Genomic DNA, 15,157 nt, shown 5'->3' with positions numbered 1-15,157 from the left:
CTTTTGTACATTGAGGTTCCACCGTAATTTATACGCGCTAACAATATAATAGCTGCACACACAAGGATGCTAAAAATCCTATGGTTGTCAAAAGTTAAAGATGTTTGTGATTTCTGATCGTTTGTGAGGGCACCAAAGGGACTTCTGTGTGGATGCATTTACTAGACTGTTCAGGTTGTCGTCGTCGTTTTAGTTTGTTAATAAAGCTGATCCTCCTTGTTATGTTTGTGTGATATACGTACTGTGTCGTACTTTATTGTGTGTTCAAAGTGTATAAACCTTCACTAAAATACAGACTTTTTGTATTCATATTTATATTGTTTCTTATGGACAGATCTGCTTCCATATACAAACTTTTCGATCGTACACACCCTGCTCAAGAACCAATGAAGTTTGTAAATCGAGGTTCCGTTGTAATCAATATGCGCTAACAACACACTAGCTGCGCATACAAGGATGCTAAAATGCTAAATATCCTAAAAGTGGCATTAATGTGGCCACTATGTATTACTGAAGTATGTACTTACCGGTTTCAATGATTTCACAGGCGATGTCTGACCTACAAGCAGAGAGGAACAAGTAAATAAATTAGATGCTGACAATAATTGTATACCTACATTAGTATTTGTGTCATCTTGCATGGCTGTTTATAACTTGTTTGTGTTTTAGTACAACTTCTTGTCCAGCGCTCTTATTTTCAGCCTGCACTTCCTGTTTTGGCCTGTATTGATGGCCTTTGCTCAGAGTGCTGGTTACCTCACCTCTGCCTGATTGTCAATCAGGAGACACACCTGTCCCATGGTGGTCAATCAGGAGACATTATTATTTCTAGTTGTCAGTTTGGAGAAACACCTGCCCTAGCTGTCAATCAGGAGACAGACTTGTCCTTGGTTGTCAATCAGGAGACAGACTTGTCTTTGGTTGTCAATCAGGAGACAGACTTGTCCTTGGTTGTCGATCAGGAGACAGACTTGTCCTTGGTTGTCAATCAGGAGACATACTTGTCCTTGGTTGTCGATCAGGAGACAGACTTGTCCTTAGTTGTCAATCAGGAGACAGACTTGTCCTTGGTTGTCAATCAGGAGACAGACTTGTCCTTAGTTGTCGATCAGGAGACAGACTTGTCCTTGGTTGTCGATCAGGAGACAGACTTGTCCTTGGTTGTCAATCAGGAAACAGACTTGTCCTTGGTTGTCAATCAGGAGACAGACATATCTTTGGTTGTCAATCAGGAGACAGACTTGTCCTTGGTTGTCAATCAGGAGTCAGACTTGTCCTTGGTTGTCAATCAGGAGACAGACTTGTCCTTGGTTGTCAATCAGGAGACAGACTTGTCCTTGGTTGTCAATCAGGAGACAGACTTGTCCTTTGTTGTCAATTAGGAGACATACTTGTCCTTGGTTGTCAATCAGGAGACATACTTGTCCTTGGTTGTCAATCAGGAGACAGACTTGTCTTTGGTTGTAATCATGAGACATACTTGTCCTTGGTTGTAAATCAGGAGACAGACTTGTCCTTGGTTGTCAATCAGGAGACAGACTTGTCCTTGGTTGTCAATCAGGAGACATACTTGTCGTTGGTTTTCAATCAGGAGACAGACTTGTCTTTGGTTGTGAATCAGGAGACAGACTTGTCTTTGGTTGTAAATCAGGAGACAGACTTGTCCTTGGTTGCCGATCAGGAGACAGACTTGTCCTTGGTTGTTGATCAGGAAACATACTTGTCCTTGGTTGTCAATCAGGAGACAGACTTGTCTTTGGTTGTCAATCAGGAGACAGACTTGTCCTTGGTTGTCAATCAGGAGACATACTTGTCTTTGGTTGTAAATCAGGAGACATACTTGTCCTTGGTTGTCAATCAGGAGACATACTTGTCCTTGGTTGTCAATCAGGAGACATACTTGTCTTTGGTTGTAAATCAGGAGACATACTTGTCCTTGGTTGTCAATCAGGAGACATACTTGTCTTTGGTTGTAAATCAGGAGACATACTTGTCCTTGGTTGTCAATCAGGAGACATACTTGTCCTTGGTTGTCAATCAGGAGACATACTTGTCTTTGGTTGTAAATCAGGAGACATACTTGTCCTTGGTTGTAAATCAGGAGACATACTTGTCCTTGGTTGTCAATCAGGAGACATACTTGTCTTTGGTTGTCAATCAGGAGACATACTTGTCCTTGGTTGTCAATCAGGAGACACATGTCCCATGGTGGTCAATCAGGAGACAGAATTGTTTCTGGTTGTCAATTTGGAAAAACACATGCCCCCGGTTGTCAATCAGGAGACACACCTGATCCAGCGTAGAATTTTATAGCCCATTGTTTTTCCCTCCTTCTGGAGTGTTTTCTGTTTTTAAATGTCATAGTTACTGTATATTCCTCGCTAGTGTAGTTAGAGATTGATATTTGTTGTTTCCTCCTTTCAAGTTGATTTTCAGGTTTTTTTTTTCCCCACCTTTTTGTGAAACCTTATCGCCCAGTTGCCAGAATCCATAACCATTGTTTTATTGCCCTGACTCAAGAGTTGAAAGGTGATTAGTTCAAAATAAAAGCCTGCCTGATTGTTCTTCACTTTGCATCCGATCAAGGTTCCCTACATCTTATCATGCTGTTTAAAGCCTTGAACCGGAAGTAGAAGTGCCGTTCAGGCTTCTAATTGTCCATAGCGTCGTCATTCGTCATTCCAAGCAACTTTTGTACGTTTTACAATACAACTAAAACAATTCTTACTTGCTAAAGCGTCCCATGTGTGATGTCTGTAGGAGTGTTTCCATGCATGTATCCTAATGTAATCAAGCTGACGTCGTTAGCATTAGCTAATATGCTAGCACGTTTACGAGTGTCTGTGTTAGCATTATTAAATTACAACGGCATTCCTTTTGTATTGTTTCACTTTCACAAATTCCTCAGTAAATTCACCAAAACGTCACCGTGGAGTTATTTAGTCTGTTTAGCTTGCGCAGCTAGTGGGTCTGTTTTGTTTGATCAGCTGTTTTACTGCCGTGTTACAGACACCGTTTGGAAACAATTAAAGCATGTAAATAAACATTTACACAATGTTTATGTGTATGTAACTCATTTCACAACATATATAACGTATTTTTCGGACTATAAGTCGCGGTTTTTTTCATAGTTTATACTCAAGAGCGAATTATGTGTGAAATTATTAACACATTACCGTAAAATATCAAATAATATTATTTAGCTCATTCACGTAAGAGACTAGACGTATAAAATGTCATCGGATTTAGCGATTAGGAGTGACAGATTGTTTGGTAAACGTATAGCATGTTCTATATGTTATAGTTATTTGAATGACTCTTACCATAATTTGTTACGTTAACATACCAGGCACGTTCTCAGTTGGTTATTTATGCCTCATATAATATACACTTATTCAGCCTGTTGTTCACTATTCATTATTTATTTTAAATTGCCTTTCAAATGTCTATTCTTGGTGTTGGATTTAATCAAATAAATGTCCCCAAAAAATGCGACTTATACTCCAGTGCGACGTATATACCGTATTGTTCGGAGTATAAGTCGCACCGGAGTATAAGTCGCACCTGCCGAAAATGCATAATAAAGAAGGAAAAAAACATATATAAGTCGCACTGGATAAACGGTTTTCGCCTTGCATAGGAGAGTTTTAACTTGAAGCGACCAACTATAGTTACTGATAGTGTATTCCTGAGCCCATGTGGTGATATCCTTTACACACTGATGTCGCTTGTTGATGCAGTACAGTCTGAGGAATCCAAGGTCACGGGCTTAGCTGCTTACGTGCAGTGATTTCTCCAGATTCTCTGAACCCTTTGATGATATTACGGACCGTAAATGGTGAAATCCCTAAATTCCTTGCAATAGCTGGTTGAGAAAGGTTTTTCTTAAACTGTTCAACAATTTGCTCACGCATTTGTTGACAAAGTGGTGACCCTCGCCCCATCCTTGTTTGTGAATGACTGAGCATTTCATGGAGTCTACTTTTATACCCAATCATGGCACCCACCTGTTCCCAATTTGCCTGTTCACCTGTGGGATGTTCCAAATAAGTGTTTGATGAGCATTCCTCAACTTTATCAGTATTTATTGACACCTTTCCCAACTTCTTTGTCACGTATTGCTGGCATCAAATTCTAAAGTTAATGATTATTTGCAAAAAAAATTTTTTTTATCAGTTTGATCATCAAATATGTTGTCTTTGTAGCATATTCAACTGAATATGGGTTGAAAAGGATTTGCAAATCATTGTATTCCGTTTATATTTACATCCAACACAAATTCCCAACTCATATGGAAACGGGGTTTGTAAATCTGAACAGCCGATATGGGCATCTACATCAACTATACCAGGGGTCGGCAACCCAAAATGTTGAAAGAGCCATATTGGACCAAAAATACAAAAACAAATCTGTCTGGAGCCGCAAAAAATTAAAAGCCATATTACATACAGATAGTGTGTCATGGAATTAAGAGGACTTAAAGGAAACTAAATGACCTCAAATATAGCTACAAATGAGGCATAATGATGCAATATGTACATATAGCTAGCCTAAATAGCCTGCTAGCATCGATTAGCTTGCAGTCACGCAGTGACCAAATATGTCTGATTAGCACTCCACACAAGTCAATAACATCAACAAAACTCACCTTTCATGCACAACCTTAAAAGTTTGGTGGACAAGATGAGACAGAAAAAGAAGTGGCATAAAACACGTCCTAGAAAGTCGGAGAAAGTTATACATGTAAACAAACTACTGTGAGTTCAAGGACCGCCAAAATTAGTAGGACAAAACGGCGCTCGCCAAATACTCAAATCAGTGAAGCATGTTTAATATGAACAGTGTGCTTTGTAACAATTAGGGAGGTTTGTGTCATGTTTGTCCTCCTACTGAAACCATTTTAAAACAAAAATATATTTTTTCCCCTCATCTTTTTCCATTTTTCATAAATTTTTTGAAAAAGCTCCAGAGAGCCACTAGGGCGGCGCTAAAGAGCCGCATGCGGCTCTAGAGCCGCGGGTTGCCGACCCCTGAAATATACGATCTACCTGAAAAAAAAAAAAAAATTAAATTAAAAAAATTAAAAAAAAACAACAACACGCGTGTACTTGAGCCTGTTGATTAACTGGAGCAGTGCTGCCACCTAGCTGGAGGCTTGAGTATGGTTCAAGAATGAAAAAAGACTATTTGAGAAGGACCGCCTTGGTGTGTGATTGGGTGTGCCCCATAAACTCTGCCTAGCAACAAGCGGGCAGGAAAAAGAATATAATGATTTGTGTGGTGTATTTCTCACATTCAAGTCGGTTTTTTTTTTATCCGCTCACCTCCACGGAGCACCAGCACGTTGACCTCACTGCCCACGGGCAAGTCTTTGAGGATGTCCACCACCTGCGAGTGGCTCAGCGTCTGCACGTTCTGTCTGTTGATCTCCTTGATGACGTCGCCCTTCAGCAGCCCCCGGCACCACTGGGCGTCCAGGATCATCTTCACCTTCTGGCCCAGCGGTGAGTCGGCGATGGCGAAGCCGAACCCCCCGGGGCCTTTCAGCAGGGACACGCCCACCAGCTCGGGCTGGAGCAGCGTCGGATCCGGACCGTCCTGGTGGTGCGGATGCTGGTGCTGGTGGTGGTGGTGGTGGTGGTGGTGGCGTCCCCCGTTGGCCAGGGGGGGCACGGCGGCGGTCTGTCGAGGCAGGGTCCCCCCAGCCTCCTGGACCTTGTGGTAAGGGTCCTGAGGCGTGGGCGCGGCGGGAGAAGAGTCCTTGGACGCGTCCTCGCCGCTGCCGGAGTCCTCGGGCAGCGGGTACCCGCGGCACAGGACCATGTCCACGTACTGGTTGACGGGGATGGACTGGAACATCTGCACCACGTCCGCGTGCGTCTTCCCCAGGACGCAGGTCCGGTTGATGTCGACGATCACGTCGCCTGGGAGACACAAATCGACCCCTGTCACCTCAAGCAGTAGCGTAGTAGGACTAAGCATTCATCAAAAACAAGGCAGAGGTTTGATTTAACAGGTATGATTCATATTGGAACATTAACCGTAGTTTGAACAGTAACACTGTGTTGGAATATAGGAAAATAAAACACTGTACCACAATAATGACCAGGCCTAAGGATTCATTAAAAACAAGACAGAGGTTTTATTTAACAAGTACATTTAATACGTTTACAGTTCGAACAGTAACACTGGTCATTATTGGCGTACCACTAGACAGAGCTAATGGTACATGTACCACAGTTTGAGATGTAAGCGTCAAAAGTAGAAATAAGATAAGGACTGCTTGTATCGCACATGATATCACACACAAGTAAACACGCTGCAGGTCCGCTTGTATCGCACATAATATCACACACAAGTAAACACGCTGCAGGACCGCTTGTATCGCACATGATATCACACACAAGTAAACACTGCAGGGTCACTTGTATCGCACATGAAATCACACATAAATAAACACGCTGCACGTCCACTTGTATTGCACATGATATCACACACAAATAAACACGCTGCAGGGCCGCATGTGTCGCACATGGTATCACACACAAGTAAACACTGTGCAGGACCGCTTGTATCGCACAAGATCTCACACACACAAGTAAACACTCTGCAGGTTTGCTTGTATCGCACATGATATCACACACAAGTAAACACCCTGCAGGCCGCTTGTATCGCACATGATATCACACAAAAGTAAACACTCTGCAGGACCGATTGTATCGCACATTATATCACACACAAGTAAACACTCTGCAGGACCGCTTGTATCGCACATGATATCACACACAAGTAAACACTCTGCAGGGTCACTTGTATCGCACATGAAATCACACATAAATAAACACGCTGCACGGCCACTTGTATCGCACATGATATCACACACAAGTAAACACGCTGCAGGGCCGCTTGTATCGCAAATGATATCACACACAAGTATACACTCTGCAGGACCGATTGTATCGCACATGATATCACACACAAGTAAACACGCTACAGGTCCGCTTGGATCGCACATGATCTCACACACACAAGTAAACACTCTGCAGGTCCGATTGCATCGCACATGATATCACACACAAGTAAACACTCTGCAGGGCTGCTTGTATCGCACATGATATCACACAGAAGTAAACACGCTGCATGACGGCTTGTATCTCACATGATATTACACACAAGTAAACACTCTGCAGGGCCGCTTGTAAACAGGACCTTATCTTCGCATGAAATCACACACAAGTAAACACGCTGCAGGTCCGCTTGTATCGTACATGATATCACTCACAAGTAAACACGCTGCAGGACCGCTTGTATCGCACATGATATCACACACAAGTAAACACTGCAGGGTCACTTGTATCGCACATGAAATCACACATAAATAAACACGCTGCACGTCCACTTGTATTGCACATGATATCACACACAAGTAAACACGCTGCAGGGCCGCTTGTGTCGCACATGGTATCACACACAAGTAAACACTGTGCATGACTGATTGTATCGCACAAGATCTCACACACACAAGTAAACACTCTGCAGGTCCGCTTGTATCGCACATGATATCACACACAAGTAAACACTCTGCAGGGCCGCTTGTATCGTACATGATATCACACACAAGTAAACACTCTGCAGGACCGCTTGTATCGCACATGATCTCACACACACAAGTAAACACTCTGCAGGTCCGCTTGCATCGCACATGATATCACACAGAAGTAAACACACTGCAGAACCGCTTGTATCGCACATGATATCACACACAAGTGAACACTCTGCAGGGCCGGCTGTAAACAGGACCATATCTTCGCATGAAATCACACAAGTAAACACGCTGCAGGTCCGCTTGTATCGTACATGATATCACACACAAGTAAACAAGCTGCAGGACCGCTTGTATCGCACATGATATCACAGACACAACTAAACACTCTGTAGGGCCGCTTGTATCGCACATGATATCACACACAAGTAAACACGCTGCAGGACCGCTTGTATCGCACATGATATCACACACACACAAGTAAACACTCTGTAGGACCGCTTGTATCGCACATGACATCACACACAAGTACACACGCTGCAGGACTGCTTGTTCGCACATGATATCACACACAAGTAAACACTCTGCAGGACAGCTTGTATCGCACATGATATCACACACAAGTAAACACTCTGCAGGACAGCTTGTATCGCACATGATACCACACACAAGTAAACACGCTGCAGGACTGCTTGTATCGCACATGATCTCACAAACACAAGTAAACACTCTGCAGGGCCGCTTGTACCGCACATGATATCACACACACAAGTAAACACGCTGCAGGACTGCTTGTATCGCACATGATCTCACAAACACAAGTAAACACTCTGCAGGACCGCTTGTATCGCACATGATATCACACACACAAGTAAACACTCTGTAGGGCCGCTTGTATCGCACATGATATCACACACAAGTAAACACGCTGCCGGACCGCTGGTATCGCACATGATATCACACACACAAGTAAAGACTCTGTAGGGCCGCTTGTATCGCACATGACATCACACACAAGTAAACACGCTGCAGGACCGCTTGTATCGCACATGATATCACACACAAGTAAACACTCTGCAGGACAGCTTGTATCGCACATGATATCACACACAAGTAAAAACGCTGCAGGACCGCTTGTATCGCACATATCATCACATACACAAGTAAACACTCTGTAGGGCCGCTTGTATCGCACATGATATCACACACAAGTAAACACGCTGCAGGACCGCTTGTATCGCACATGATATCACACACACAAGTAAACACTCTGGAGGGCCGCTTGTATCGCACATGATATCACACACAAGTAAACACGCTGCAGGACCGCTTGTATCGCACATGATATCACACACAAGTAAACACTCAGCAGGGCCGCTTGTATCGCACATGCTATCACACACAAGTAAACACTCTGCAGGACCGATTGTATCGCACATGATATCACACACAAGTAAAAACGCTGCAGGACCGCTTGTATCGCACATGATATCACATACACAAGTAAACACTCTGTAGGGCCGCTTGTATCGCACATGATATCACACAAGTAAACACGCTGCAGGACCGCTTGTATCGCACATGATATCACACACACAAGTAAACACTCTGTAGGGCCGCTTGTATCGCACATGATATCACACACAAGTAAACACGCTGCAGGACCGCTTGTATCGCACATGATATCACACACAAGTAAACACTCTGCAGGGTCACTTGTATCGCACATGAAATCACACATGAATAAACACGCTGCACGGCCACTTGTATCGCACATGATATCACACACAAGTAAACACGCTGCAGGGCTGCTTGTATCGCACATGGTATCACACACAAGTAAACACTGTGCAGGACCGCTTGGATCGCACATGATCTCACACACACAAGTAAACACTCTGCAGGACCGCTTGTATCGCACATGATCTCACACACACAAGTAAACACTCTGCAGGTCCGCTTGCATCGCACATGATATCACACACAAGTAAACACTCTGCAGGGCTGCTTGTATCGCACATGATATCACACAGAAGTAAACACGCTGCAGGACCGCTTGTATCACACATGATATCACACACAAACACTCTGCAGGGCCGCTTGTAAACAGGACCTTATCTTCGCATGAAATCACACACAAGTAAACACGCTGCAGGACCGCTTGTATCACACATGATATCACACACAAGTAAACACTCTGCAGGACAGCTTGTATCGCACATGATATCACACACAAGTAAAACGCTGCAGGACTGCTTGTATCGCACATGACATCACACACACAAGTAAACACTCTGTAGGACCGCTTGTATCGCACATGATATCACACACAAGTAAACACTGCAGGGTCACTTGTATCGCACATGAAATCACACATAAATAAACACGCTGCACGTCCACTTGTATTGCACATGATATCACACACAAGTAAACACGCTGCAGGGCCGCTTGTGTCGCACATGGTATCACACACAAGTAAACACTGTGCATGACTGATTGTATCGCACAAGATCTCACACACACAAGTAAACACTCTGCAGGTCCGCTTGTATCGCACATGATATCACACACAAGTAAACACTCTGCAGGGCCGCTTGTATCGTACATGATATCACACACAAGTAAACACTCTGCAGGACCGCTTGTATCGCACATGATCTCACACACACAAGTAAACACTCTGCAGGTCCGCTTGCATCGCACATGATATCACACAGAAGTAAACACACTGCAGAACCGCTTGTATCGCACATGATATCACACACAAGTGAACACTCTGCAGGGCCGGCTGTAAACAGGACCATATCTTCGCATGAAATCACACAAGTAAACACGCTGCAGGTCCGCTTGTATCGTACATGATATCACACACAAGTAAACAAGCTGCAGGACCGCTTGTATCGCACATGATATCACAGACACAACTAAACACTCTGTAGGGCCGCTTGTATCGCACATGATATCACACACAAGTAAACACGCTGCAGGACCGCTTGTATCGCACATGATATCACACACACACAAGTAAACACTCTGTAGGACCGCTTGTATCGCACATGACATCACACACAAGTACACACGCTGCAGGACTGCTTGTTCGCACATGATATCACACACAAGTAAACACTCTGCAGGACAGCTTGTATCGCACATGATATCACACACAAGTAAACACTCTGCAGGACAGCTTGTATCGCACATGATACCACACACAAGTAAACACGCTGCAGGACTGCTTGTATCGCACATGATCTCACAAACACAAGTAAACACTCTGCAGGGCCGCTTGTACCGCACATGATATCACACACACAAGTAAACACGCTGCAGGACTGCTTGTATCGCACATGATCTCACAAACACAAGTAAACACTCTGCAGGACCGCTTGTATCGCACATGATATCACACACACAAGTAAACACTCTGTAGGGCCGCTTGTATCGCACATGATATCACACACAAGTAAACACGCTGCCGGACCGCTGGTATCGCACATGATATCACACACACAAGTAAAGACTCTGTAGGGCCGCTTGTATCGCACATGACATCACACACAAGTAAACACGCTGCAGGACCGCTTGTATCGCACATGATATCACACACAAGTAAACACTCTGCAGGACAGCTTGTATCGCACATGATATCACACACAAGTAAAAACGCTGCAGGACCGCTTGTATCGCACATATCATCACATACACAAGTAAACACTCTGTAGGGCCGCTTGTATCGCACATGATATCACACACAAGTAAACACGCTGCAGGACCGCTTGTATCGCACATGATATCACACACACAAGTAAACACTCTGGAGGGCCGCTTGTATCGCACATGATATCACACACAAGTAAACACGCTGCAGGACCGCTTGTATCGCACATGATATCACACACAAGTAAACACTCAGCAGGGCCGCTTGTATCGCACATGCTATCACACACAAGTAAACACTCTGCAGGACCGATTGTATCGCACATGATATCACACACAAGTAAAAACGCTGCAGGACCGCTTGTATCGCACATGATATCACATACACAAGTAAACACTCTGTAGGGCCGCTTGTATCGCACATGATATCACACAAGTAAACACGCTGCAGGACCGCTTGTATCGCACATGATATCACACACACAAGTAAACACTCTGTAGGGCCGCTTGTATCGCACATGATATCACACACAAGTAAACACGCTGCAGGACCGCTTGTATCGCACATGATATCACACACAAGTAAACACTCTGCAGGGTCACTTGTATCGCACATGAAATCACACATGAATAAACACGCTGCACGGCCACTTGTATCGCACATGATATCACACACAAGTAAACACGCTGCAGGGCTGCTTGTATCGCACATGGTATCACACACAAGTAAACACTGTGCAGGACCGCTTGGATCGCACATGATCTCACACACACAAGTAAACACTCTGCAGGACCGCTTGTATCGCACATGATCTCACACACACAAGTAAACACTCTGCAGGTCCGCTTGCATCGCACATGATATCACACACAAGTAAACACTCTGCAGGGCTGCTTGTATCGCACATGATATCACACAGAAGTAAACACGCTGCAGGACCGCTTGTATCACACATGATATCACACACAAACACTCTGCAGGGCCGCTTGTAAACAGGACCTTATCTTCGCATGAAATCACACACAAGTAAACACGCTGCAGGACCGCTTGTATCACACATGATATCACACACAAGTAAACACTCTGCAGGACAGCTTGTATCGCACATGATATCACACACAAGTAAAACGCTGCAGGACTGCTTGTATCGCACATGACATCACACACACAAGTAAACACTCTGTAGGGCCGCTTGTATCGCACATGATATCACACACAAGTAAACACGCTGCAGGACCGCTTGTATCGCACATGATATCACACACAAGTAAACATGCTGCAGGACTGCTCGTATCACACATGATATCACACACAAGTAAACACTGTGCAGGACCACTTGTATCACGTATGATATCACACACAAATAAACACTCTGCAGGTCCGCTTGCATCGCGCATGAAATCACACACAAGTAAACACGCTGCAGGACCGCTTGTATCGCACATGATATCACACACAAGTAAACACTCTGCAGGACCACTTGTATCACGTATGATATCACACACAAGTAAACACTCTGCTGGACCGCTTGTGTCAGGTATGACATCACACGCACTACGACGTCATTTGCGATGTAGCGTGGCACTTTCCATCATTTGCAGCAGACTGTATTGCAAAACAATTACTTCCCGTTCTTCCTCTCGCGCGAGACCCACCCAGGAATGGGCCACATGAAACTGTTCCCTACTGTAGTTTGATACCCACAGTGGTAGTATCATTCAAGACTGAAGTATCGACACAACAGAAGAATACGTGTTTATTACTGTAGATAGAACATGTTCAAACAAACAAGTAGATGAACAATACGTAAAAGTGGAAATGACACAATATATCAGCAGCTGAATTAGAAGCCTTTGTTTTGAAAGGGTTGTGCAATCAATACATTGTGATTAACAATTATAATATTGCCATCCCTGCAGAGATACTGTACATCATGCTGTACGAGGGGGCAGCGGCACATGGCTGATTTATTAGTCCGCAGCGTGGGCTAAATTGCTTCCCGGCTGGCTGACCTCCAGCTGCCCACGCAATCAATAATAATCTCTGACGGACTCTGATCAGGTTTTCCTTATCGAAGCAGATTCCACAGGCGTGAGGGTCCCTAATGAGACCGCATGCTGGATCCTCAAGATGCAAATAAAGTGACCACTTGTTATTAACCACCAAATAAAACCATTCCTTAATATAATAAAATCTATTATGACCTTTTATGACACAGTAAGTTGAATGATGCGGACACATTTGTTACTGGATACTTTCTAATATGCCTTGGAGACTTTGTATGTGTAAGTAATTTGCAACTATAATTATTTGATACTTGTTTATATTGACAAATGTCACCTTTTATTGCTCAATGATTATTAACTATGTCTAGCTTGTGTGATATTATGTGCTTAGCTGTTGTGTAGCTGCTAGCTCCTAGTAGCCTATAGCCCAGCATGTTTACCTTTTGTAAATTACTTTAGTAAAATAGAATAAATTGGGTGTTTATTGGAGGTCATTTAGATGTTAACTGTCTGTCAGCTTTGTACAAGTAAACACTCTGCAGGACTGCTTGCATCGCACATGATATCACACACAAGTAAACACTCTGCATGACCGCTTGTATCGCAAACGATATCACACACAAGTAAACATTCTGCAGGACCGCTTGTATCGCACATGATATCACACGCAAGTAAACACTCTGCATGACCGCTTGTATAGCACATGATATCACACGCAAGTAGACACTGCAGGACTGCTTGTATCGCACAGTATATCACACACAAGTAAACACTCTGCATGACCGCTTGTATCGCACATGATATCACACGCAAGTAAACACTCTGCATGACCGCTTGTATCGCGCATGATATCACATGCAAGTAGACACTCTGCAGGATCGCTTGTATCGCACATGATATCACACAAGTAAACACTCTGCATGGCTGCTTGTATCGCACATGATATCACACGCAAGTAGACACTCTGCAGGACCGCTCGTATCGCATATAATATCACACACAAGTAAACACTCTGCAGGACCGCTTGTATCGCACATGATATCACACACAAGTAAACACTCTGCAGGACCGCTTGTATCGCAAACGATATCACACACAAGTAAACACTCTGCAGGACTGCTTGTTTCGCATATGATATCACACACAAGTAAACACTCTGCAGGACCGCTTGTATCGCAAACGACATCACACACAAATAAACGCTCTGCACGACCGCTTTTGTCGCAAACGATATTACACACAAGTAAACACTCTGCAAGACCGCTTGTATCGCACATGATATCACACAAGTAAACACTCTGCATGGCTGCTTGTATCGCATATGATATCACACGCAAGTAGACACTCTGCAGGACCGCTTGTATCGCACATGATACCACACACACGTAAACACTCTGCAGTACCGCTTGTATCGCACATGATATCACACACACGTAAACACTCTGCAGTACCGCTTGTATCGCACATGATATCAGACAATTAAACACTCTGCATGGCCGCTTTTATCGCACATGATATCACACTCAAGTAGACACTCTGCAGGCCTGCTTGTATCGCACATGATATCACACACAAGTAAACACTCTGCAGGACCGCTTGTATCGCAAATAATATCACACAAGTAAACACTCTGCACGGCCGCTTGTGTTGCAAACGATATCACACACAAGTAAACACTCTGCAGGACCACTTGTATTGCACATAATATCACACGCAAGTAGACACTCTGCAGGACTGCTTGTATCGCACATGATATCACACACAAGTAAACACTCTGCACGCCCGCTTGTGTCGCAAACGATATCACACACACAAATAAACACTCTGCAGGGCCGCTTGTATCGCACATGATATCACACGCAAGTTTACACTCTGTCATTTACATGCAAAGACATATCATCCGTACTTGTTTTTTGATGACACCTTGCTGATATCACTATTAAATAGAGA

General features: G+C 43.9%; 1 protein-coding gene across 5 annotated transcripts in view; it reads right to left on the bottom strand.

Moving 5' to 3' along the window:
* Positions 1 to 15,157, bottom strand: part of magi3a (membrane associated guanylate kinase, WW and PDZ domain containing 3a) — a 279,636-nt gene that overhangs the window by 44,768 nt on the left and 219,711 nt on the right. For all 5 annotated transcript variants that reach the window (XM_061923450.2, XM_061923458.2, XM_061923467.2 and 2 more), the window contains exons 10-11: positions 5,325 to 5,924; positions 528 to 559 (exon numbers count right to left, since the gene is read on the bottom strand). In XM_061923450.2, coding sequence (XP_061779434.2) covers positions 528 to 559; positions 5,325 to 5,924 — 632 coding nt within the window. The remainder of the gene's footprint in view (positions 1 to 527; positions 560 to 5,324; positions 5,925 to 15,157) is intronic.

The sequence above is a fragment of the Nerophis lumbriciformis genome, linkage group LG01 (assembly GCF_033978685.3).
Source record: "Nerophis lumbriciformis linkage group LG01, RoL_Nlum_v2.1, whole genome shotgun sequence".
NCBI classification, from domain to species: Eukaryota; Metazoa; Chordata; class Actinopteri; order Syngnathiformes; family Syngnathidae; genus Nerophis; species Nerophis lumbriciformis.
Note: the sequence above shows the minus strand (reverse complement) of the source record. Positions and strands in the feature narration are given on the sequence as shown.